The 27386-nt window shown below is 41.3% G+C and overlaps 1 protein-coding gene across 2 annotated transcripts in view; it reads right to left on the bottom strand.

Annotated features, from left to right (window-relative positions):
* LOC106590427 (A-type potassium channel modulatory protein DPP6) overlaps positions 1–27386 on the bottom strand; it is a 293267-nt gene that overhangs the window by 28477 nt on the left and 237404 nt on the right. For both annotated transcript variants that reach the window (XM_014181451.3, XM_014181452.3), the window contains exons 3-5: positions 24605–24703; positions 1576–1670; positions 1058–1132 (exon numbers count right to left, since the gene is read on the bottom strand). In XM_014181451.3, coding sequence (XP_014036926.2) covers positions 1058–1132; positions 1576–1670; positions 24605–24703 — 269 coding nt within the window. The remainder of the gene's footprint in view (positions 1–1057; positions 1133–1575; positions 1671–24604; positions 24704–27386) is intronic.

The raw sequence follows: 27386 nt of genomic DNA, 5'->3' as shown, positions 1-27386 counted from the left end.
GAAGCAGGAGATAAGTATGGACCACTTGTTACAGTAGTCCATCTGAATACCCCCCTCAGAGTTGGGGGAGAGAAAGAGAGGGATTGACAAGCGAGAAAGAGAGAGATAGAGAGAGAAAGAGAAAGAGGGGGGCTTCTATGAAGGGCAAGCAGTAGCGTGACATATGGAGAGAGAGCAATGACAGCAGGGGGACGGAGCTGTCATCCACCAGGGCTATGGAGGGATGATTAAAATAACAAATGCACTGTCTAACACACACACACACACACACACACACACACACACACACACACACACACACACACACACACACACACACACACACACACACACACACACACACACACACACTCCCTGCTGTGCCATTACACTTTCCCAGTCTTGCACCTTTGGTGACACTTCACTGTTCCTGATACCACAATGTTCCTGATACCACACTGTTCCTGATATATATGGCAAGGTTAAGCCAGGTCTACACCTTTTCCTCCCTACTTTAACAGTGTCTACTCTCTCTCCGTGTCTTTCTGAGCCAATGGGATTCTATTCCCTGACATACTGATTATTTTTCAGACTCTGTGTCCTGGATCTCACATTGCAGTAATCTTCCAGCTGAGTTAGCTACCTGAGCCATTACATAATGCAGTAATCGCTGTAGCAGAAAAACCTCCCATCCCTCTCTTTATCCTTTCCTCCCCTCCCTCTCTCACACTCTTGCTACCTCAAATCTCTCTACTCTCAGGCTTGCCCCATTCCCTCCATTTGTTTTCCCATTCCCTCTCTTTGTTTTCCCATTCCCTCCATCCCTTCCACATCCCCCTTTCTCAGCTGTGTTATGGGGTTTGTTTGTGTTTTGGCCTCTATCAGAAGAGTACAGTGCCACTCAGCTGTTTTCTCTCTATAGTGGATGAGAGGTAGTGGGGTGCGACAGGCCTCTATCCGGACGCCATGATTACTTTTCTCCCCCACCGCCTCACCACGTTTCCCCTCAGAGCCCACTGAAGTATGTGCCTGTCATTCTGCTAATTCAAAAAACAAGCAAACAAATGAAGGAGCTCACTGGTGCCATGTTGTAGGCGAGCAGCACATGCTTCATGTCAGGAGACACTTCATACTTGCTGGCTTTGTACATTTCCTGAAAAGCAGAGAGAAAGAAAACACAAAAGATGAGACCTTTAACCATGCGTAGTGTTTTTTCATTAAGGCGATCCTTAAATGACGGCATTTGACGGATTGCTCAGCGCGGACTTGGTCGGCAGACGCATTAATCTTGTCATGGCTCTTTCTGATTTCGGAGGGACGAACATACTGTACGTCGTCACCTCGGCCGTTTAGACACTGATGTTGCATTTTCGTCAAAAACATTTGATGCGTAGCGAACCCAAATGATAACGAGCCAGATCAAACGATGTGCTAATGATGTATCGTTTCAGTAGGCTTCACAATAAGAGCTTTGGGTGCTTTGATATGCTGACGCAAAAAGAAAAGTTTGAATTCAATTCATGCAAAAACCAGTCTGTTCTTTGGCCTATAGGGATGCATCTACTGTGGAAATATGAGAAAGTTGGAGAGACTCACAAACTTTTTGTTGTGCACCAATACCGTCCTCTCGTATGTCTCCATGTTGAACCTGACAACATCCCCCTCACGTGTGCGATAGAGTAGATCATTACCTGTACAACAGAGGGAGAGCAAAGAAACAGAGCAAGAAAGATTATTTCACAAAGTTTTCATAATGCCTGATAATAGTCCTATGTGCAATATCCTTGCGATCGTACGTAAGGTGGACACTTAAGGTGGACACCTAGATTCTGCATATTGGTGACAGAAGTAGTATTCTCTACATTGATGTCAGAAGTGGGATTCTCTACATTTATGTCAGAAGTGGGATTCTCTACATTGATGTCAGAAGTGGGATTCTCTACATTGATATCAGAAGTGGGATTCTCTACATTGATATCAGAAGTAGTATTCTCTACATTGATATCAGAAGTGGGATTCCCTACATTGATATCAGAAGTGGGATTCTCTACATTGATGTCAGAAGTGGGATTCTCTACATTGATGTCAGAAGTGGGATTCTCTACATTGATATCAGAAGTGGGATTCTCTACATTGATATCAGAAGTGGGATTCTCTACATTGATATCAGAAGTGGGATTCTCTACATTGATGTCAGAAGTGGGATTCTCTACATTGATATCAGAAGTGGGATTCTCTACATTGATGTCAGAAGTGGGATTCTCTACATTGATGTCAGAAGTGGGATTCTCTACATTGATGTCAGAAGTGGGATTCTCTACATTGATGTCAGAAGTGGGATTCTCTACATTGATATCAGAAGTGGGATTCTCTACATTGATGTCAGAAGTGGGATTCTCTACATTGATGTCAGAAGTGGGATTCTCTACATTGATGTCAGAAGTGGGATTCTCTACATTGATGTCAGAAGTGGGATTCTCTACATTGATGTCAGAAGTGGGATTCTCTACATTGATGTCAGAAGTGGGATTCTCTACATTGATATCAGAAGTGGGATTCTCTACATTGATGTTAGAAGTGGGATTTGCAGTGGGAGCAGTGGCGATCCGTCATTCAGGGCATTTGGGCTTGCTTGTTTTGCATGTTATTTTGGAATGAATACGTCACATATCAGTTTGCAAACAATGTATGAATAATATTTATCATTGTTTTCTTGAGTAAGGCAGCTCCAAAAGACAGGTGTTTCAGCCTAACTCAGTGCTTTCTGTGGTGGTAGGGCAAGCCAGCAGAAAATACGGAGCTTTGTGCCGTGATTGGCTCAGTGTTTTGTCACTCATGGAGACTTTACGTTACTGCCAAGTGTAAGAGGAGACTTTTAGAGAAAAAAAAGAGAATTTTAGCCCTTCGGCTGTTGCCATAGAAGTGCCCATCCAAGAAGGCTCAAGGTTATTGGCCACAGATAAGATGACGTCAAATCACGTTATATGTACAGAGGCTTGGACTGATCATGTCAACATCATTCATTCACAATCTTATCAAGCAGTCATCATCATGAATCAATCGACAATCTACTGGCAAATAATTTTTAATTCTTGTCATATGAAGAGAAAAAATGAAGAGAAATTATAGATAAAATGTATCAGTGCTCATCGGCCATTGGACATAAACATTATACACAAGTTGGAAATCGCAAATTCAACGAGTGGCTTGGAAGGAATCAGGGACAGTGGCTGTGTGTTCCCAAATCTGGGATTAAGGGGATCTTTTCCAAGTTTAAAATGATAAACATTCAACATTGGCCATGCTGTCAATGAAGCATGACTTGTGTCATGCTCAAAACAACTGTTAACTTAGAGGACCACCACGCCACCTTCCTGTTCAAGTGAGCCGAGCACAACAACGTGAGTTCAAAAATGTATTGTATGCTGCTTCATAAATGATGTAATATGCCAGGGAGATAGGTATACTGTAGCTAAGAAAGTAATACTACATGTATGTTGTGTAGTAAGATGTTATTAGCCCATGTGCTTCACACTGATAATTTGGTCTATTTACCACTATTAATTTCACCTACTGTTCTGACTGTTCTACTGTAGCCTATAACCTGTTTTAGAGAAAGGTAATCATTGAATATTGTAAGAGCGTTCATTGTCTGCTTATATACCCCCTTTATTTATTCTACGGTTCTAACTTGGTGTACAGGGAGAGCACTGTAAGAACGGCCCATGTTCTGAATTCTGTCACTGTACATTTCAAAAGTGCTAAACAAATAGTTATATTGATTACGTCCGTCCTAGCTCCTAGATTCTATACCAAACTCTCGAACAGGCTTCCAAGATGCCTGCAGTCGCGAAGACCCGCTCCAGAGAGAGTAGAACATTGCAATAGAGAGATAAAAGTTGTTCTTATCTTCACAATGACTTTGCCCTTTATCAGACAAGGACGATAAAAGCCCATTTCTGAATGCTGTTTCAGTCAAGAGCCATGAGAGCTGAGAATATGGCTCTGGTTGAGTGTTAATTGGGGACAGATTGTTGTTGGGAGCATTCATTATCTGCTAGAATAACTAATTGTCCATAAGAGGTGACAAAATTACCATCATAACAACATTCAAAAAGTTGGTGTGAAAGAGTGACAATTCTGGGTTTTTAGAATTCCCTGGCCAAATGCTGAGCGCTATGCTATCGATAGCACTTCCCTGCACTGCAATATTCACAGCCTTGTATCAAGATTAAAAACTACCGCATTACTGTGGATCATTTTGCCATAGTAATGAACAACACTCAGGACGTTACATGCTCAATTGCTTCTCTCTGCACTTTAATATATTCCTTTGACCTTGTTTAGCACACATATAAATGATCCTCTTTGCATTTTGAATGTATTCGTTTGACGTTCATTGTTCCAGTTAAAAGTGACCTTCTGTGTTCAGCGATTGGCTACACCTGACCTGTCCCCTCCCCAGGTTTATAGACAGGAGTCTCATCTTGCTCACTCCTCCGCTGGAGTTGTCATCACTCCTGTCTCTCACTCGGTCTTCTCTGTTTGGTCCCTCTTCTGTAATCACTCATTCCCTCTAGGACAGTTTGGGTCTGTCCTCATGTCCTATACAGTCTTTGCTATTCCACCTCCTGTGTGGCAGTCTACCATTCAGACTCTGTCCTGAATATCTACCTCTTTCGCCTCACTCCATACCTACTTTTCTTTTTCTATCCTTTGCATCAGCACATTTCCATCATGTCAATGTAAAGCACTTAAGAGCATCTAGGAAAGCATTCTATAAATCCAATCCAACCCTCTTGTATGCTATTACTGTTCCATATTTTGCATCCATGTAAAGCTAAACCTAAGGTAAGCTATCCTCTTTCAATCTCTTCTCCTCCTATCCTCTTTCCATCTCTTCTCCTCCTATCCTCTTTCAATCTCTTCTCCTCCTATCCTCTTTCCATCTCTTCTACTCCTATCCTCTTTCCATCTCTTCTCCCTCTATCATCTTTCCAGCTCTTCTCCCCCTATCCTCTTTCCATCTCTTCTCCTCCCGGTTTTGATCTGTTCTCACCTAATTTCATCCTAAACAAACACTTGGCTGCCCATATTCTTCAACCGTCTGTCTGCCTGTCTTTTTCCCTCCCTCAGAGTCCAATCTTTATTCCGTCTCAATGCTGCATTTTTTCTGTTGTCTACCCTTCCAGTCACCTGAGATCACTTCATCTTCTCCTTCCGACCATGCACTGCCTTTATGGCATTTACTGTCCACCCCAACAGTCCATCATTTCCACCTTCACCATCCACCACTCCCCCTCTCTCGCTATACAGACCCAAACATCCCCTGTCGTCTTTCTTCTCATTTCAAAGACCCCAGGGCTTTCTCTCTTTCACTGACCCCTGCCATCTATCCATCCCTGTTTCACACCACCAAGGGCATTCTTAGTCTTGCTCTCTGTCGCTCTACTGCACTCCATCTTGTCCTCCTTCTCCCTCCTCACCTCTCCATCAGGGCTCCCTTCACTGGCTTTGCATTAGCCTAGGGTGCTCGCTTTCCCTTCTGAGGGAGAAGGAGGACCTTCTCCCTCCTCACCTCTCCATCAGGGCTCCCTTCACTGGCTCTGCGTTAGCCTAGGGTGCTCGCTTTCTGATCCTCACCTCTACTCCTGCACCATGTCTTATTCATTTAAGCCTCCTGCTCTGGGCAACATCCCTCCCTCACTACAGATCACAGGAAGACAGGTGTGTTTGTGCGTGACTGTGTGCATGCATGCGTGTGTGAGAGCAATTGAATGTTGAGAGTGCAATAGATGTTCCCCTTTCCAACAACACTTCAAAGACCATTTACCTTATGAATATTCACACTTAACCTTTTATGCATACTGTGATCTTGTACTACCACTCTTCCATGATCTCTTCTGAGCCCTACAGACTGAATGCTTCATACCACTGTGTGCTTAATTGACGCTTCAGGCAAGTGGTTTTTCCCTTTCTAACTGTAGATGACAGCTTCATTAGAATGAGATAATAATAAGCACATCCACAGTCAGCGCTACTGTGGCCACTAGGCTAGCTTTCAATGAATGGAAGAAAAGCTTTAGGCTACTTTCCAATCCAAGGATTATTATTGAAACATATTTATTATGTGTTTGCAATGCTTTTCTCATTAAAGGATAAAACACCAAGGACAAAGCTAAAATATAACTATTTACTTAAATTATACCTTCTCCTCAAGCTCATTCTTTTATTGTTGTTCTGTACTCCAAGTTCAATTTCCTTAAAAACAAACAAATTCAAGCTTTGCACTTGATGCAATCGCATAGTAAATCTGTCCAAAAAGTGTTTTGATGCCAAATGATTCAGAAATACTAAGTTCCCAGGCCTGTTGGATATCATAGTCACCCCCTCAACCAACCATGTTAAGGACTATTCTCTCCCTCTGCTTCCATTTCTCCCTCTGTCTCCTTGTCCCATTCCCTCCATTCTTCTTCAGGGAGCTGCATCAGCCCATTCAGTCTGTTCAGGCTGTTCTGACAATGAGCGAGATCGTTCCACTTCCTCTCAATCTTTCCTGAGTTCTGGTACTGAGTACCATACACGGAGCGGCAGGTAGCCTAGTAGTTAGAGCATTGGGCTAGAAACCGTCCGGTTGCTAGATCGAATCTGTCACGTTGGTATAAATGATTTGGGAAATAGATGCAGGAATGCGTAATAGGGTTTTTTATTAAGCCAAAATTACGGCATGCCGTGTAAGGGCATGAAGACCAAACAAACACGTAACAAAAACACAGGGTTGAAACCCAAACAAAAGAGCAAGGAGTACCTCGAATAAATAATACAAGCACACAATGATTAACACACGGGATGAGACCCATAATCATCTGTGCAATCCACAAGGGCACGAAAGCCCAAAACACACAGCACATTTACTCACACGCACCAACGGACATTGTAACAATAATTGACAAGACCATGGAAACCAAAGGGCACATATTTACAAATACTAATCAGTGGGAATAGGGGACATGTGTGCGTGATGAAAGTTCCGGAGGGATCCGTGACGGAATCCCTGTGCTGACGAGGTAAAAATCTGTCATTCTGCCCCTGAACAAGGCAGTTAACCCAGTGTTCCTAGGCCGTCATTGTAAATAAGAATTTGTTCTTTACTGACTTGCCTAGTTAAAAAAATAATAATTATTAAATACACGTGGTTTGCGGTTGTGAGGCCAGCTGAACGTACTGCCAAATTCTCTAAAACGACGTTGGAGGCGGCTTATGGTAGAGAACAGTCAATTCTCTGGCAACAGCTCTGGTAGACATTCCTGCAGTCAGAATGCCAATTGCACGCTTCCTCAAAACTTGAGACATCTATGGCGTTGTGTTGTGTGACAAAACTGCAAATTTTAGAGTGGCCTTTTATTGTCCCCAGCAGAAGGGGCACCTGTGTAATGATCATGCTGTTTAATTAGCTTCTCGATATGCCATGCACATGGAATATTTCTGGGATCTTTTATTTCAGCTCATGAAACATGGGACCAACACTTTACATGTTGCGTTTATATTTTTGTTCAGTGTATAACCCGATAATTGACTACAGAGAGACGTCTTTCTTCCATACAGCTTCTCAGCGGGCAAAGCTGGTTGAAATGACACCATTACAACGAGCTTTACAACCTGAACATCATTAAATGACAGGTGAGTTGAGGTTACAATGGAAAGCTAGGTGTGAAATATATTTTCCTTTCCTGTTCCGGGTCATTTGTCCTCCTGAAGGCTGAGCGGATGATGGTTAGACTGATAAAAAAAACGATACAAGCCCAGACCTGGCGCCAGGATAAAGTGATTAAGGGGGAAGTTGAAATCGACAAGAGGCCAAAGATGTCTGGGAGAAAGTTAAGCAGCAGGTCTCCGGTCTTATGCATCATGTCATTCAAAAATACTTTTTTTTAACCTTTATTTTATCAGGTAGTCATACTGAGACCAAGGTCTTTTTTACAGATGAAATACAGAAACATTACAGAAATACACACATCAAAATATAAATACAAAATACAAGCAGAAAGACGCCAATAAAAAACGAACACATTCATCAGCAAAAAAGGTCCTCAATCAGCTTTCTGAATTGCCCTAGAGGCACCAAAACATTTAAGAACATTTTGACGATAGATCCACAAACACGGTGCAAAAAAACTAAAAGCTGATTTACCTAACTCTTTTATTTCAGCTCATGAAACATGGGACCAACACTTCACATGTAGCGTTTATATTTTTGTTCAGTATCGATTTTTTTCTCTCACCCATCTAACGATAACTAACAAACTTCCGTACTTGACAGTGTTTCATACACGTGACCGTAGTTTAGCGGCCCCAAAAATGTATACTTCCAGGTCAACTGTAATATGAATACCTTTGTAAAGTACATTTTTTCTGTTTTCCAGCGAAATCAATGACGTGAGCTTCATGCTACCCGTCTCTGCATGATTGAAGAAGGCAATGGAGCTCCGCCTGGTCTTTTTAAAACTTGCGAGGGGGAAGCGAAGGCTACTGAGTAATAGTGAAAGGGGGAGATATGTCGTATAGGGAAACTGATTTTTTCACCCGATTTGTCCAACTTATCACCTCTAAAATGTTTATAAAACACTATAAAGAGTTTATATAACGTGTCATTATATACCTAAAAAGGGTAAAAAAAAAAAAAGAATACATTTGAAGGCTTGTGTTGAATTTGAATAAGGTTTTTAGGTCGGCGCTGAAGTTAACTTCACAAGTCAACTGCGGCTGTTGCGACTTTTGAGAGTCATGATGGCTTGCAGTGATTACGCGAAAAATGAATGCATTCAGTTGTACAATTGACGAGGTATCCCCCTTTCCCTGTTCCTTTCACTTGTTTTTAATCTGCAAGAGAAGCGCTACCCCTGGTGGAAAGACGCTGTACGCCACACAATGTGTTGCATAATGCGTGACGTACGATACGTCGTGATACGTCACAATGTATCGTACAGTGTCAGAGGGGTCAGTTTTTTCTCTAATACTATTGGTGTATTACCATCTCAATCAACGCCCTGGATTTTGATGCCAACACAGTCGCTACAGTCCCATTAGTTTTCATCGCAGTCTCGTTTGAATGCCGCGGTACGCAAAATCTGTATGGAACAGTGTTAGCTACCGTTACACACGATATCACATAATGACAAAGTGAAAGATGGTTTTAGACATTTTTGCAAATGTATTTTAAAAGAAATACAGAAATATCTAATTTACATAAGTAAGCACACCCCCGAGGCAATACTTTGTAGAAGCACCTTCGGCAGCGATTACAGCTGTGAGTCTTTCTGTGTAAGTCCCTAAGAGCTTTCCACACCTGGATTGTGCAACATTTGCCCATTATTCTATTCTGTCAAATTGGTTGTTGATCATTGCTAGACAACCATTTTCAGGTCTTGCCATAGATTTTCAAGTACATTTAAGTCAAAACTGTAACTCAGCCAGTCAGGAAGATTCACTGTCTTCTTGGTAAGCAACTCCAGTGTAGATTTGGCCTTGTGTTTTAAGTTATTGTCCTGCAGAAAGGTGAATTAATCTCCCAGTGTCTGGTAGAAAGCAGACTGAACTAGGTTTTCCTCTAGGATTTTGCCTGTGCTTAGCTCCATTCCATTTCTTTTTTATCCTGAAAAGCTCCCCAGTCCTTAACTATTACAAGAATACCCATAACATGATGCAGTCATCACTATGACTGAAAATATGGAGAGCGGTACTCAGCAATGTGTTGTATTGAATTTGCACCAAACATACGTAACACTTCAGGACAAAAAGTGAATTGCTTTGCCACATTTTTGCCAATATTACTTTAGTGCCTTGTTGCAAACAGGATGCATGATTTGGAATATTGTTTATTCTGTGCAGGCTTCTTTTCACTCTGTTAATTAGGTTAGTTTTGTGGAGTAACTACAACGTTGTTGATCCATCCTCAGTTTGCTCCTATCATCACAGCCATTCAACTCTGTAACTGTTTAAAAGTCCCAATTGGCATCATGGTGAAATCCCCGAGCGGTTTCCTTCCCCTTCGGCAACTGAGTTAGGAAAGACGTCTGTATCTTTGTGGTGACTAGGTGTATTGATACACCATCCAAAGTGTAATTAATAACTTCACCATGATCAAAGGGATAATCTGTAAAGTCCATGGAGAATAAGAGCACCTCCTCCCTGCTGCCCACTGCTCTGAGGCTAGGAAACACTGTCACCACTGATAAATCCACGATAATCAAGAATTTCAAGAAGCATTTCTCTACGGCTGGCCATGCTTTCCTCCTGGCTACCCCAACCATCAGCTCCGCACCCCCCGCAGCTCTTGCCCAAGCCTCCCGAGCTTCTCCTTCACCCAAATCCAGATAGCAGCTGTTCTGAAAGAGCTGCAAAACCAGGACCTGTACAAATCAGCTGGGCTAGACAATCTGGACTCTCTCTTTCTAAAATTATCCGCCGCCATTGTTGCAACCCCTAATACTAGTCTGTTCAACCTCTCTTTTGTATCGTCTGAGATTCCCAAAGATTGGAAAGCTGCCTCGGTCATCCCCCTCTTCAAAGGGGGTGACACTCTAGACCCAAACTGTTACAGACCTATATCCATCCTGCCCTGCCTTTCCAAAGTCTTCGAAAGCCAAGTTAACAAACAGATCACTGACCATTTCGAATCCCACCGTACCTTCTCCGCTGTGCAATCCAGTTTCCGAGCTGGTCACGGGTGCACCTCAGCCACGCTCAAGGTACTAAACGATATCATAACCGCCATCGATAAAAGACAGTACTGTGCAGCCGTCTTCATCGACCTGGCTAAGGCTTTCAACTAATGTCAATCACCGTATTCTTATCAGCAGACTCAACAGCCTTGGTTTCTCAAATGACTGCCTCGCCTGGTTCACCAACTACTTCTCAGATAGAGTTCAGTGTGTCAAATCGGAGGGCCTGTTGTCCGGACCTCTGGCAGTCTCTATCAATTCACAGGCCGGCTCTTTTCTCTGTATATATCAATGATGTCGCTCTTGCTGCGGGTGATTCCTTGATCCACCTCTACGCAGACGACACCATTCTGTATACATCTGGCCTTTCTTTGGACACTCTGTTAACAAACCTCCAAACAAGCTTCAACGCCATACAACACTCCTTCCATGGCCTCCAACTGCTCTTAAACGCTAGTAAAACTAAATGCATGCTCTTCAACCGATCGCTGCCCGCACCCGCCCGCCTGACTAGCATCACTACTCTGGACGGTTCGGACTTAGAATATGTGGACAACTACAAATACCTAGGTGTCTGGCTAGTCTGTAAACTCTCCTTCCAGACTCACATTAAGCATCTCCAACCAAAATTAAATCTAGAATTGGCTTCCTATTTCGCAACAAAGCCTCCTTCACTCACACTGCCAAACATACCCTCGTAAAACTGACTATCCTACCGATCCTCGACTTCGGCGATGTCATTTACAAAATAGCCTCCAACACTCTACTCTGCAAACTGGATGCAGTCTATCACAGTGCCATCCGTTTTGTCACCAAAGCCCCATATACCACCCACCACTGCGACCTGTATGCTCTCGTTGGCTGGCTCTTGCCACATATTCGTCGCCATACCCACTGACTCCAGGTCATCTATAAGTCTTTGCTAGGTAAAGCTCCGCCGTATCTCAGCTCACTGGTCACCATAACACCCACCCGTAGGAGGCGCTCCAGCAGGTAGATCTCACTGGTCATCCCCAAAGCCAACACCTGCTTTGGCCTCCTTTTCTTTCAGTTCTCTGCTGCCAATGACTGGAATGAATTGCAATTTTTTTTTTACCAAAAATTAACCCCCCCCCCCCCCCAAAAAAAAATAAGGGACAAAAATAAATAAATAAATATTTTTAAAAAAATCGCTGAAGTTGGAGACTTATATCTCCCTTACTAACTTTAAGCATCAGCTATCGGAGCAGCTCACCGATCGCTGCAGCTGTACACAGCCCATCTGTAAATAGCCCATCCAACTAACTACCTCATCTTCATATTGTTTTTATTTACTTTTTTTGCTCTTTTGCACACCAGTATTTCTACTTGCACATCTATCACTCCAGTGTTAATTTGCTAAATTGTAATTACTTTGCTACTATGGCCTATTTATTGCTTTACCTCCTTACTCCATTTGCACACACTGTATATAGATTTCTCTATTGTTATTGACTATACTTTTGTTTATCCCATGTGTTGTGTTGTTGTTTTTGTCGCACTGCTTGGCTTTATCTTGGCCAGGTCGCAGTTGTAAATGAGAACTTGTTCTCAACTGGCCTACCTGGTTAAATAAAGGTGAAATAAAATGTAAAAAATATTCAATGTCTTCTTTTTTTTAACCTATCTACCATGAAGTGCCATTCTTTGCGAGTCATTGGAAAACCTCCCTGGTCTTTGTGGTTGAATCTGTGTTTGAAATGTACTGCACCTCTGAGGTACCTTACAGATAATTGTGTGTGTGGGATACAGAGATGAGGTAGTCATTAAAAAATCATGTTAAACACTATTATTGCACACAGAGTGAGTCCATGCAACTTATGGGACTTGTTAAGCAAAAACATTTTATGTGAATTTTTACTCTTGAACGTATTTAGGCTTGCCATAACAAAGGAGTTGAATACTTATTGACTCAAGACATTTCAGCTTTTTTTATAAATAAAAATTGTAACACAACAATGTGGAAAATGCCAAGGGGTGTGAATACTTTCTGAAGGCACTGTAATTAGCCTATGTCAGTAAAGAAAATAAAAAAAAGTTAATTAGTGTAGTTAGTCTTGCCAGCTATCTAAACTTGTAGTAATCATGTCCGGATTACCGACCTGGCACCCAGGGCACGTGCCCAGGGGCCCACATTGATTTTGTTAGTCACTCTCATTCAGATATCATATTAGCATGGCTTAAGTCATGGCAAAATGTTTAGAATTGCAGGAAATTTGCTTTTAAAACTGCGAAACAGTCTCCCCCCATGGCAAAATTAGCTGTAAAATTGCAAAAACAAAAAAGTTCTGTAAAGCAAACCTATTTGTTTACCTTTTGTTAATAAAATATTTTTTATGCTACCAGGTCCCTCTGTATGTGTTCGATTATAGTTTTTAATCCCGGTGCTGAGTTAATGTGAGTATAGCGGCTATTTGTATAGCTAATAGGCTATTTACACCCCCCAAGACATTTTAAGAAAGTTGAAGCTAATTTACTGCATTTCTATACAATTTAAAAACGTAAAAATGCTATTTGGAGATCAGCAAAAACAAGCAAAATGTATCCCAGCCATTATCACCTTGGCTGCTGTAGGTTGATTCACTTCAGTCAATCCACAAACACATAGCCTATTAGCGTGGGGGCAAACTATAATTTAACATGTACAGAGGGATCTGTTAGCATAATACATTTTTTATTCGTTTTTCTGTAAAAGAATGAAGGCAGACTGTAGTTCAAATAGAGCCTGGACAACAGTGGGGGAAATAGTATATACAACTGTATCATCATTATAAAAGTGCAAGCGACTTTTTTTTTTTTTTTTACAGACAAGTCAACATTGTTAATGTAAACAGTAAAAAGTACAGGACCCAGAATTGACCCCTGCAGGATGTATACCCTGAATTTAAATGGCTTAATTTTAGACATGAATTACAGCTCAGGTTTCTATTTAAGCTGCTCCTTACCCTATCTGTTTGTACAGTTATTATTGATCTTTTAGGATGGAGGTCGGATTGTGAATAATATTCATGCATCTCTTTGTACTGTATACGTGGAGGGAATCTTACCATCTCTTTGTACTGTATACGTGGAGGGAATCTTACCATCTCTTTGTACTGTATACGTGGAGGGAAGCTTACCATCTCTTTGTACTGTATACGTGGAGGGAAGCTTACCATCTCTTTGTACTGTATACGTGGAGGGAAGCTTACCATCTCTTTGTACTGTATACGTGGAGGGAAGCTTACCATCTCTTTGTACTGTATACGTGGAGGGAAGCTTACCATCTATTTGTACATGTGGAGGGAAGCTTACCATCTCTTTGTACATGTGGAGGAAAGCTTACCATCTCTTTCTACTGTATATGTGGAGGGAAGCTTACCCTCTATTGAGTTTTCTAGTCATCTTGAGGACGTCTATTGAAGAAAACAAATACATATACTTCAACCTTTTCCCATGTCTTTTCCTTTATTCCAGGCTCTACACCTCAACCCATGACTTGTAGAAACCGTTTACCATTTGAATAGGACGACCTTATCTCTGAAAGGGGCCATAGTCAAGCCTCCCTAATACAACAATATAATTCCACAGCAGAGAGCCTTGCCATAATATCTGTATAGCATATTGCATGAACCCATTCCCTAAAGTAGGAGACGGGAGGGAATAGAAGTGTGTGAGCTGCCGATGGCTCCTGTCCGGTGGGCTGGATAGGAGTTTTTACCTTGATTTATGGTTATCAGCAACACCGATCAAGGTCGCCTCTGAGACTCATTTTTTACCCCCAGCCCATTGCTTGAATCCTACGAGTCCACCGGCCGGCATCAAACCAGCCCCATAACGGCAACATTAAACCTCCTTATCATGGTGTTCACGTTCTTAAAAAAAAAAAATCTGTCTCAGAGCCACAGCACGCCGCTCAACGCAACAAGCAAGAGTACAATTTGCATAGGGCAGCCTCGAGTAAATTACAATAAACATGAAAAGACTAAAAACACACAGAATGTGGTTTTGGTTTAACAGGAATATTTATTGCTATACCTGCTGTGAGGAAAGGGCTAATACACAACATTGCATGAGGACATAATGAAGCTTCTTATTGAGGACATAGTGAAGCTTCTTATTGAAGACATAGTGAAGCTTCTTACTGAGGACATAATGAAGCTTCTTACTGAGGACATAGTGAAGCTTCTTATTGAGGACATAGTGAAGCTTCTTACTGAGGACATAGTGAAGCTTCTTATTGAGGACATAGTGAAGCTTCTTACTGAGGACATAGTGAAGCTTCTTACTGAGGACATAGTGAAGCTTCTTACTGAGGACATAGTGAAGCTTCTTATTGAGAATATAGTGAAGTTTCTTATTGAGAATATAGTGAAGCTTCTTATTGAGGACAGTGAGAGTGTTGTGGTTGGCTGAGTTAGCTATGCTAAAATAGTTTCCTATTCAATTACTAGCACTGGTCACTGAGGTTAAAGTGTGCTTCACTTAGTTTTTTGTTTTGTTATTGCAGCTTTTCTTTTCAAGAGGGACACAACCACACAGTCTACAGAGGAGAATGCCTGGATTGGTCAGATACTGCTGTATTCACTTCGTGCCCTTCCAATTAATTTAGAATGACCTGCTAGCCCAGGGTTTCCCAAACTCGGTCCTCGGGACTCCAAGGGGAGCACGTTTAGTTTTTTGCCCTAGCACTGCACAGCTGATTCAAATAATCAACTAATCATCAAGCTTTGATAATTCGAATCAGCTGTGTAGTGTTCGGGGCAAAACATGCCACCCTTGGGGTCCCGAGGACCGAGTTTGGGAAACCCTGGGCTAGCCCTAGCCGTGGGTAAGTAGGGGTGCTGAGGGTGCTGCAGCACCCCCTGAAAAATCGGAATCCCCAAAATATTTATACCACTTTATTTTTCTTCACAAAAGTAGTGCGCTGGGTCTTTACTAGTCCTCTATTAGCGGACTGATATAGCCGTCTGTAGCACGGGCAAAACATTTTTTTTCCTGGGCCTCACCTCCAAACATCTTCCCGCGGCTATGCTGCTAGACCAGGCCTGGGCAATTATTTTCCATGGAGGGCCACATTAGAATATTTTTTTTGCATTTACAGGATTATACATCATGTGCATGACTGTGTTGACAGATATATCTACTGTAAATCACATCCAGATATGCTACTTACTTTACTTTTTTAACATGCACAGAAATAAACCATATCCATGTTCTCCTTTTGGTAGGTATTTTCATTATTAAACATGCAATGAACTACACAGAGGGAAAGTACACTGTGCATTCAGCACCATGGACAAAACTCTTGTTAACGGGTATACACAAAAACAAACAACAAGAAAGAGAGAAAGCTCAACATTACATTTAAACTACTGAATCAGTGTGAGGAGTGAAGTCTCTGATGGGCATTGACTAGAGCAGCGAAGTCAGGTATAGTTTCTGACGTCGTTATGCGCAGGATTGCTGAGAGGTGAGAGTCAGTAAGAGATGATCTGTGCCTTGACTTGTTATGTTTCATCACTGAAAATGTCTGTTCACATACATAGGTTGACCAAAACAGTACAAAAATCTTCTGAGCATGACTCCTAATCTTTGGAAAGTTTTGTTCATCGAGAGATGCATAGAACCTCGTCAGTGACGTTGTTTTAAATAGTTCTCCAATCACTGCATCAGACTGAAGATCGATAAGCTCAAGTTGCAGGTCAGCGGGAGCGTTATCCACACTGAAGGTGAAAGGAGAGGAAACCAACAGCATGTCATTTTCCAACACTTTGAAATCCTCAAAACGAGGAGAAAACTCACCGTTCAAAGCACGCAGCAGCGATGTATACTTCTCCCGCTGGTCATCTGATAGAGAACAGACTAGTAGTGTCGGAAGGTGGGTGAGATTGTTGTCATCTGATAGAGAACAGACTAGTAGTGTCGGAAGGTGGGTGAAATTGTTGTCATCTGATAGAGAACAGACTAGTAGTGTCGGAAGGTGGGTGAGATTGTTGGCTTCTACTTGGCGGGTCAGAAGGTGTAATTTTCCCTTGAAGGTTTTGACAAGGCTGTACATCTGATGTGTAAAAAGACCCTTCCCTTGTAGTTTGGAATTCAGTTAATTCATGAGGGCCATAATGTTCACGGTGAAGGCAAAATCAGTCAACTATTCTTTACCTTGGAGTTGATGGAAATCCACATATTTTCCTTCAATTTGCAAAAACTCATCAATCTCCGACTTCAGGTCCCACACCCTTTTAAGCACCTTCCCCAAACTCAGCTATGTCACATTTATGTGGTAGGGGAGATCTGCATGACCCGACTCTGTCTCTTCCAACAATGAGACAAACTGCCTGTGGTTTAAAGAGTTTGCTCTTATGAAGTTCACCCCTTTAGTGACTGTATCCACAACATGGCTCATTTTCAGACCACATTTTCAGAGCACCTCCTGATGAATAATACAATGCAGGAAAATCATTTTCTGATCTGGGTTCTGCTCAGCTACTTGATCTTGTATCCTTTTCAAACGGCCAACGTTTTTTCCTGTCAAGTTTGGGCACCCATCAGTGGTCACACCAGATAACTTTTCAAAACTCAGTCCCAGCTTTGCCCCACACTTACTAACCTCCTCCAATAAATAAACCTCCTCCATCACTGCTCTCATCCAGGGCCAAGGAGAAATAGGTGAAATCCTTTACCTTGTCTTTCAACTGTTGTTCCATATTCTCTGTGATGTCCTCAACATCCTGACAGGGAAACATTTTCAAACAGCTCTTTCTTGTCGGGGCAAAGTTTTGATGCAGAGTCAATTAAACATTCTTTAATGAATTCTCCCTTATCGAATGGCTTGCTATGTTTACAAATTATGTGGGACAGTACATAGCTAGCTCTCGCAATTCCGATGTTGGCTGAACGCAGCTTTCTGAAAAGTCATTGCTGCTTTTGCAACTGAGAAAGCAACTCTTTCGATGCACTTGCCCTCTGCTCAGAAGACATATTCCTATATTTCTCTGCATGTTACGTCTAGAAGTATGGTGAGAAGTTGTAGTCTTTCAACAGCGATGCTCTCTTTGCACACTAAGCTCACAGCTTCCCTGATACCTCAATAAATAAATATTTCGATGTCCACTCTTGCTGGAACACCCTACATTCATTGTCTACTTTCCTTTTCTTTGAAATCTTTGAAAAACTAATTTTTGCGAAATTTCTATCTAGCTACTATTTGTAACTGTGACGTGTGTGTCAGCCTGTCAGTCACTGTCTGTCCGCGTGCAGTTGTTATTTATACGTGCCTTAAAAATAAATGTCCCACAAGCGGTGGGAGTTAAATCATTACACAAAGGCGAGTGTTCATTGGGCTTTTAATTTAAATAACAAATACGTTTTTCAAAATTTTACTATCGCAAATTCTTTATGTAATCTGAGCATGATTCCGCGGGCCGTATTGAATCAGGTCATGGGCCAGATACGCCCCCCGGGCCGGCTAGACCATTACAATCATAATCTGAATGTAATGAAAGACTTGCACTCTATAAAATGAAGCTGTAAAATGAAGCTTTGACACTAGGGGGCACTACTTTGCTTGTGGTGCTGCTCTCAGGCAAATCACCACCCAGGTCAGTCATCAGCTCTGATCAAGGTTAAAAGATACTTATTTGGCCAATCATGTCTGTTTGCTTGATGGCGTTCAGCAAATCTCTTCTCCCTACATGTTTAGCATACATCAGCCAGGAGGACAGGAGTGTGTGTGTGTGTCGACCAGTGTGTAGGAGTCAGTATAGCCGTACAAGGTTATACTGCTTCATTCAAACAGAGAGCAGCTGCTAGAAACAATGCAATAATATTGAACCAGGTTTTAATTTATCATTGCTGGATGAAAATTATGTTGATGTGTTTGATTGTGATTTTATGTCGGAGATAGACATACACAGAATAACAATGGGATACGCTAATAGAAAAATGATGTAGCGGAGTAAATCCAATGATGATGGGCGGTGGATTTGTTTAGAATGGTGATGGGGGTCTTTAAAGCTGAAATCCTTCATGGTGAAACAGCCACGTTCATTTGCAATATTACGACAACAAAGAAGTTACTGCAAACAACGAACATAGTTTTTTCCCCTCGGACATAATTGCACGAGCGATAGAAGAGCACAATATGTGCTGCAATTTATTTTAACAGGCTGCGCAACGCTCCTCAGCTCTGCAACAAAAATAATAACAACGGTGGTGAGGCAGTCATGGCGCTATTTCTGCCTACTGCGGATTCCATCGTTAAGGGCAAATAGATACAGAAGTAACCTGGTGCCAGATCTCTTGTGCTGTTGCCAACTTCTATGGTCATTTTGGCATGACAATAACCACAGGAGTTGGCAAGACCGCACAAATAGATCTGGGACCAGGCTAATGTAGGAGAGTTCCATGGAGGCAAACAGTGATGCAAGGTTCCTGTTATAGATTGTGATGAAACAAGGTTCCTGTTATAGATTGTGATGAAACAAGGTTCCTGTTATAGATTGTGATGAAACAAGGTTCCTGTTATAGATTGTGATGAAACAAGGTTCCTGTTATAGATTGTGATGAAACAAGGTTCCTGTTATAGATTGTGATGAAACAAGGTTCCTGTTATAGATTGTGATGAAACAAGGTTCCTGTTATTCATGGATTTGCATGTTTCGTCAAAATATTGTTTTGAACATTCGTTTTGAACTGATGCCAGACTGAGCATTCTACTCAATGCATATTCAATGAGCGCTAATGAAGATTTCATCAAAAGTGCATTACAGTGGCTTGGAAATACAATGACATTCAAAAGGAGGCAAATAATTAGTAGGAAAAACTTTTGCCATTTTGATGTCACCAGATTAACTTTAGATGCAGTATAACGTTAGATAGCTAGCTAAGATTGAGGGGAGGCCACAGGATTTTAGCTTGCTAACGTTAGCATTGCTAGCTATTTTTGACGAACTTTGCTAGCTAATGACAACATTGGCATCTGTCTAAAGTAATTTTGACGACATAATAATGCTGGAAAAGTTGTTTCCTACTAAATATTTGACTACTTTAGCAATGTCATTGTATTTCCAGGCAATATAGTGTAATTTAGACTAACAGTAGTTAGCATCCGTCCAGAATGACTGGGCTTATCACCACTTTAGGTTACCACTATGGCGACGCTGATAGAGGATGGCTTGAGAACGTTCATAACAATGGCATGACGCAACCGAGTGACGGAGGTGCAACCTAGGGGGCAGTATTGACACGGCCGGATAAAAAAACGTACCCGATTTAATCTGGTTACTACTCCTGCCCAGTAACTAGAATATGCATATAATTATTGGCTTTGGATAGAAAACACCCTAAAGTTTCTAAAACTGTTTGAATGGTGTCTGTGAGTATAACAGAACTCATATGGCAGGCCAAAACCTGAGAAGATTCCATGCAGGAAGTGGCCTGTCTGACAAGTTGTGTTTCATCTTGGCTCTTTTTATTGAAGACTGAGGATCTTTGCTATAACGTGACACTTCCTACGGCTCCCATAGGCTCTCAGAGCCCGGGAAAAAGCTGAACGATATCGAGGCAGCCTCTGGCTGAAACACATTATCGCTTTTGGCAAGTGGCCGATCAGAGTACTATGGGCTTAGGCGCGTGCCCGAGTCGACCCCATGCTTTATTTTCTTTTGTCTGTTTACCTAAACGCAGATTCCCGGTCGGAATATTATCGCTTTTTTTTATGCGAAAAATGGCATAAAAATTGATTTTAAACAGCGGTTGACATGCTTCGAAGTACGGTAATGGAATATTTAGAATTTTTTTGTCACGAATTGCGCCATGCTCGTCACCCTTATTTACCCTTTCGGATAGTGTCTTGAACGCACGAACAAAACGCCGCTATTTGGATATAACAATGGATTATTTGGGACCAAACCAACATTTGTTATTGAAGTAGAAGTCCTGGGAGTGCATTCTGACGAAGACAGCAAAGGTAATAAAATTTTTCTTATAGTAAATCTGACTTTGGTGAGTGCTAAACTTGCTGGGTGTCTAAATAGCTAGCCCTGTGATGCCGGGCTATTTACTGAGAATATTGCAAAATGTGCTTTCACCGAAAAGCTATTTTAAAATCGGACATATCGAGTGCATAGAGGAGTTCTGTATCTATAATTCTTAAAATAATTGTTGTGCTTTTTGTGAACGTTTATCGTGAGTAATTTAGTAAATTCACCGGCAGTGTTCGGTGGGAATGCTAGTCACATGCTAGTCACATGCTAATGTAAAAAGCTGGTTTTTGATATAAATATGAACTTGATTGAACAAAACATGCATGTATTGTATAACATAATGTCCTAGGGTTGTCATCTGATGAAGATCATCAAAGGTTAGTGCTACATTTAGCTGTGGTTTGGGTTTATGTGACATTACATGCTAGCTTGAAAAATGGGTGTCTGATTATTTCTGGCTGGGTACTCTGCTGACATAAGCTAATGTTTTGTTTTCGTTGTAAAGCCTTTTTGAAATCGGACAGTGTGGTTAGATTAACGAGAGTCTTGTCTTTAAAATGGTGTAAAATAGTCATATGTTTGAAAAATAGAAGTTTTTGCATTTTTGAGGTATTTGAATAACGCGCCACGGGATTACACTGGCTGTTGAGTAGGTGGGACGCAAGCGTCCCACCTAGCCCATAGAGGTTAATAGATTGTGATGAAACATGGTTACTGTTATAGATTGTGATGAAACAAGGTTACTGTTATAGATTGTGATGAAACAAGGTTCCTGTTATAGATTGTGATGAAACAAGGTTACTATTATAGATTGTGATGAAACAAGGTTACTGTTATAGATTGTGATGAAACAAGGTTCCTGTTATAGATTGTGATGAAACAAGGTTACTGTTATAGATTGTGATGAAACAAGGTTACTGTTATAGATTGTGATGAAACAAGGTTCCCGTTATAGATTACTGGGATAAACTTGTGTTTAGTAAGGCTGCTAGAGGCAGTAGGGATGACCAGGGATGTTCTCTTGATACGTGCGTGAATGGACAATTTTCCTGTCCTGCTAAGCATTCAAAATGCTTAGATAGCTAGCTAAGATTTACTTAAGTACTTTACACCACTGGTTACTGTTAAAGATTGTGATAAAACAAGGCCGCAGGGGTATTCAAATCGCAACACCATGAGTAGCTTGCGCTGTCTGAATTCATAATGAACTCAGCTTATATTGCCATAAAATACCCCCAAAAGGATTTGGACTTATCAGCAACAAAATAAACTCATTGATTCATTATAAATTCTAGAGGCTAAATTACAAATGTCTCCCAGGAAATTGATTGATGGCTCAAGAACATCGAAAAATATATAATTCCTGGCTAAATTAGGTTTACAAAAAATGTACATTCCAGTCCTGTCCTCGGAAGCCAATAATTGCAAGTTCTGAATGCTCGGCGCTCTGCACATCGCTAAATGAATATGACACGCTAACGAACATCAAATAATCAGTCGATAACGGACCTCTAGTCTCTTTCCTTCTTTGGCAGCTGCATCTACAGGGTCCCTAAGAAGACTTTCTGCAGGCAGGTTGCTGTCTGTCAACCATAAACAGCTACAGTAGAAAGGCATATCTTTAAGATGACTTCCATTTCATGGTGGCCACGTAGGCTACAGTATGGAGAACGTATGGAGGCTATTATTAATCAGCTTATCAAAGTGACAGAACGCAGCATTCTATTGACACAGGAAAATACTATAGTATTAATCGCTTGGTGTTTCATGCAGTGAGGAACATTTCCTGAGGAGAATGACTTAAAGAAGCACAGATGTTAACATCCAAACAGTGCCTACTTTTTTGCCGTTTGCAGCAACTCATTCACTTTCATAGATTTGTTAACCATTTTGTGGGCCCCAAGAAACACTGGATGTAAGACAGTCACTAATGATCAGATGGTACTGAATTGGTGAAAGCAGTATGTTTAGAGGCTTTTGTCCTCAACCACCGAAATGTGTCAGATCATTGATTATATCAAGGACGGGGAAGGGAAGAATAAAGAAAGGAAGCTTCGTACAGTACTTGAACAGGCCTGGACATACTCAGTGTACTCTCTCCCATCTGCACCCTCTTTAGGGGAGACTATTGGCTGATAGGAGAAGACAGCTTCATTAGGCATGAGTTATATCAAAGTTGCTTCATTAATCCTTTGGCTGTAAAGTGCCTCTAGGAGTCAGGCCCTGAACATTCTATTGAATCCAGGCGTGGGTTAATATAATGTGTCTGCTCTGTTTCAACAGTTGCAGTCAAAATTGTATTTTCTTTCACAGGCAACATGTGCAACATTGCTATGTTGTTGTCACGCCCTGACCTGAGAAAGCCTTTTTTATGTCTCTATTTAGGTTTGGTCAGGGTGTGATTTGGGTGGGCATTCTATGTCCTTTTTTCTATGCTTTGTATTTCTTTGTTTTGGCCTGGAATGGCTCTCAATCAGGGACAGCTGTACATCATTGTCGCTGATTGGGAGTCATACTTAGGCAGCCTTTTTCCTTTGGGGTTTTGTGGGTAGTTATTTTCTGTTTTGTACATTGTGACCTGACAGAACTGTTGGCTTTCGTTTGTTTCTTTTGTTAAAGTGTTTCTTATTATTAAATATTATAATGAACACTCACCACGCTTCGCTTTGGTCCCCTTCTTCAACAGACGATCGTTACAGTTGTTGTCTTAGGTCTCTCTTTGTGTAGTGTTGTCTCTCTTGTTGTGATGTGTGTTTTGTCCTATATTTATATTGTATTTATTTTTAATCCCAGGCCACCATCCCCGCAGGAGGCCTTTTGCCTTTTGGTAGGACGTCATTGTAAATAAGAATTTGTTCTTAACTGACTTGCCTAGTTAAATAAAATTAAAAATGACAAAAATAAAAACTCGAAAACACACTTCACTTTCATGTGATCGACTGGAGACTTCACACACTCTTTCACTGTTTTACACGAGGATAGAGCAAGTCCTGTCAACCCCTCTAATCCTTGACCTTTTTCGACTATACTGACTCCTACACACTGGCTGACACGCACACACGCAGGCACACGTAGCTAGTTCTAATTGCTGTCATCTAAGTCTTGGCTGAGAAAGTGGTCTCAGAAAAACACTGGATCCATTTAAGGTAACCTTTTTAGGCAGTCGGTAGAGGACTGAGCACACGCATTGGGAATCTCTAACTCTGTTCAACACTGACTCAAAAAAATCTGCTTTTTAATCATTTGAGTTGGTCAGATCACCCATAGTATCACCCCTCTGTATATAACAGAGCACCAGTCAGGGCTCCTTACTAATGTTGATTCAACACAGTAACATACATTATTACAGCATGGTTAACATTTAGAGATGAGCTGGTGTATTCTATTCACTGATCTGAGAGTGGTAAAACCACCCCTATCAAGATAGTGAGATGAGCCGTTTCACATGACATTGATTCAACACACACTCATTACACTGTGTTTGCTAACATCTAAAGATGAGCTGATTCCCTGATGGGCAATGAGATCATTGGTGCAGAAGGTGTTGTTAGTAGAATGGAGGGCTCAATCGATTTTATTCACACCGTTGCAATAATGATCCCAAATCGATGTTAGCAGTGTAGGAAGTGGAAGTGTTCTATTCAATGGAACTCAGTGTTGAAACTTTCCTGCTGTTCAGTTAAACCTATACATCGACCAACTGAAAACAGAGTTCCTACTATATAGTCACAATTGCCTTAGATATTCGACTACCAAGCCCAACAGATTCTTCAAAATGTCTTAAGCTCAGGTTAATTAGCATAACTTGACCTTTTGGTGGGAAATGTATAACCCTGTTTGAATGTCCACAGTGAATACATGATGGATCACCCATATGGATGTCTCATGACCACCCCTCTACGACATCAATAGAGTACTCACTGTTGATCCACTTGGCCTCAGGGTCGTGAACCTTGAAGTCCTTCCTGAAGATGTCCCCCACGGTCAGTTTCCCCTTGAGGGCCAAGCTGTCATCCTCGCCTGCGAAGGAAGAAGTGAAAACACATTTTAAATACATTTGTATCTATTTACAATTTTGATAAGTATGAATTCCAACTAAATAATAGCAGAGGGTCATTTCACAATGAACGCATATTTACGTGAATTAATTACAGAAACACAACACACCACTGAAGAAGCCATTTGGGGGAAAGCCAGCATATTGTTATTTGTGTCAGTGTCTCGATGGTAGTACTGGTACTGAGCTTGAGGCAAGAAACAACAGTTGTATCCTAACATGCTGCTTTACGGTCAGGCCTCAAGCCAAGCAAGCTCATTATCTGCCTGAGACGACTGTGTGGAGGACATAAAGTTATACACACCAGAAGGGGTTACATCCTATCTTTCCTCTTGTGTTTATAACTCCTTTTCCTCTAGCGTTTATAACTCCTTTTCCTCTAGCGTTTATAACTCCTTTTCCTCTAGCGTTTATAACTCCTTTTCCTCTAGCGTTTATAACTCCTTTTCCTCTAGCGTTTATAACTCCTTTTCCTCTAGCGTTTATAACTCCTTTTCCTCTTGTGTTTATAACTCCTTTTCCTCTAGCGTTTATAACTCCTTTTCCTCTAGCGTTTATAACTCCTTTTCCTCTAGCGTTTATAACTCCTTTTCCTCTTGTGTTTATAACTCCTTTTCCTCTAGCGTTTATAACTCCTTTTCCTCTAGCGTTTATAACTCCTTTTCCTCTAGCGTTTATAACTCCTTTTCCTCTAGCGTTTGTAACCATCTTTCCTCTAGCGTTTGTAACCATCTTTCCTCTAGCGTTTGTAACCATCTTTCCTCTAGCGTTTGTAACCATCTTTCCTCTAGCGTTTGTAACCATCTTTCCTCTAGCGTTTGTAACCATCTTTCCTCTAGCGTTTGTAACCATCTTTCCTCTAGCGTTTGTAACCATCTTTCTTCTAGTGGTTTTAAGGCCAGGCACCACAGGCAAAAATTGTGATTTTGCTTCCATTGGTCAATTTTCAGATTTTGGGATATTTTGCAACCATAACTTCCCTACTTTCATAAAATGTACAAATAAATAGGCAATAATGTATAGAAATACTGTAACGACCCTGGGTTCATAAGCGCAATACTTTACAATACTTTATTTGTATAATTTTATTCCGCTAGTGTTTATAACCATCTTTACTCTAGTGTTTATAACCATCTTTACTCTAGTGTTTATGTAGTAGAGTGATGTTGTTCCCCTAGATTATGCACCAAGTTGCACGCAAGGACAGTTCAAGTAGGCCAGGTCAAGAGGGGATGTTAATAAGTTAATAACAATAATAATAATTCAATGTGTTTTCTTTATTTAATTACAGCAGCATAGTTAATGTTATTTTTCGGTGTACAAACATTTTTTGATATCTATATTGTAAATACACCTAATTGTAAAAGTTTGTATATTTTGGTTTGGTCCATCGCGGGTTATCCGTACTTACAGACCCTTTTATCGTTCTCTTTTGGCCGGACCTTCAGCTAGCAAGGTATGTTGTCCTTGGCGCCGTAATTTGGCAATATAAAACTGTGGTAAAGTTACATAAAGTGCTGTTACGCAATTATATGTTTTGTTACAATGTGAACAATTATAAAGATTTATGTTAACTTTCACCAAGCTCGCTAATTAGGGTACCTATTGTAACTCGGGAGTATTTGGGACCGTGTTTGAGTGAGTTGCTATGTGCTCACGCAGGTGCCCGAGAGCTGTGACTGCACCGAGGGCTAACATATTGTGTGTTGTCTCTTCGTGTGCAGGTATGTCTTTTATTTTGTTCCGAATATGTTGTATATAATTTTAATTGTATTGTATAGTGTGCTGTTGGGCACTGAATGTATGTATGCAGTTCCCGCTCTTTTTTGGCCGGACCTTCAGCTAGCAAGGTGCCCGAGAGCTGTGACTGCACCGAGGGCTAACATATTGTGTGTTGTCTCTTCGTGTGCAGGACCAATAAACATGATTCAACCATCATAATTCCAGTTGTGGCAGTGTCCTGATTAAAAGTACACAACGCAGAACGAACCACGCTACAAACTGGTGCCGTGACCTGCCGACTGGTCAGCTCAAGCCGACCCCCGGGAGCTGTGCATGTGGCTGAGGTGCACGACCTGCGCATGCGCATTTGTTGATGGTTTGCTGTAAGCTAATATATTATGTGAACAGTGAATGTGAGTGTAGCATACTCATTAGATACAGGTATTCGTGCTTATTTGTATGTTTTTGATGAATTTGTTTATTGCAATTTTTTTTTTGTATTTGAATGCAGTAAATTACATTGTATTTTAGTGCTCTGTTGAGCCATGGAAGACTCTCAAGTCCACAAATGTAGTTATGCTGGGGATTTTAGTGTGGGTAGAGGGAGGGGTGTCCTTGCATTTACACCACTTGTACAGTCAGCTCCTGGGAGTAGAGCGTTTGCTAGTCCTGAGTTTGCAAGCGCTGGGAGGGGTAGGCTGTTTGTTCCACCTGACCAGGGTATCCCACCTCTGTCTTTTGATGTACCGTCATCCACAGTCCTCAGTGATAATGGGACGCCTCCGAGTCAGCTTAGTGACATTATTAAGCAGATTGGTTCAGAGATAGGTGAATCTATCAGAGCGAGTTTACTGCAGTCTGGGGTTTCAAGTCTTGCTCCTGCCTGTCCCCCTCACCAACCCCAGCAGTTTCCCCTGCCTGAGC

Source organism: Salmo salar, chromosome 29 (genome assembly GCF_965601325.2).
Source record: "Salmo salar chromosome 29, fSalSal1, whole genome shotgun sequence".
Taxonomy (NCBI): Eukaryota; Metazoa; Chordata; class Actinopteri; order Salmoniformes; family Salmonidae; genus Salmo; species Salmo salar.
This window is presented reverse-complemented; position numbering and strand designations above follow the sequence as displayed.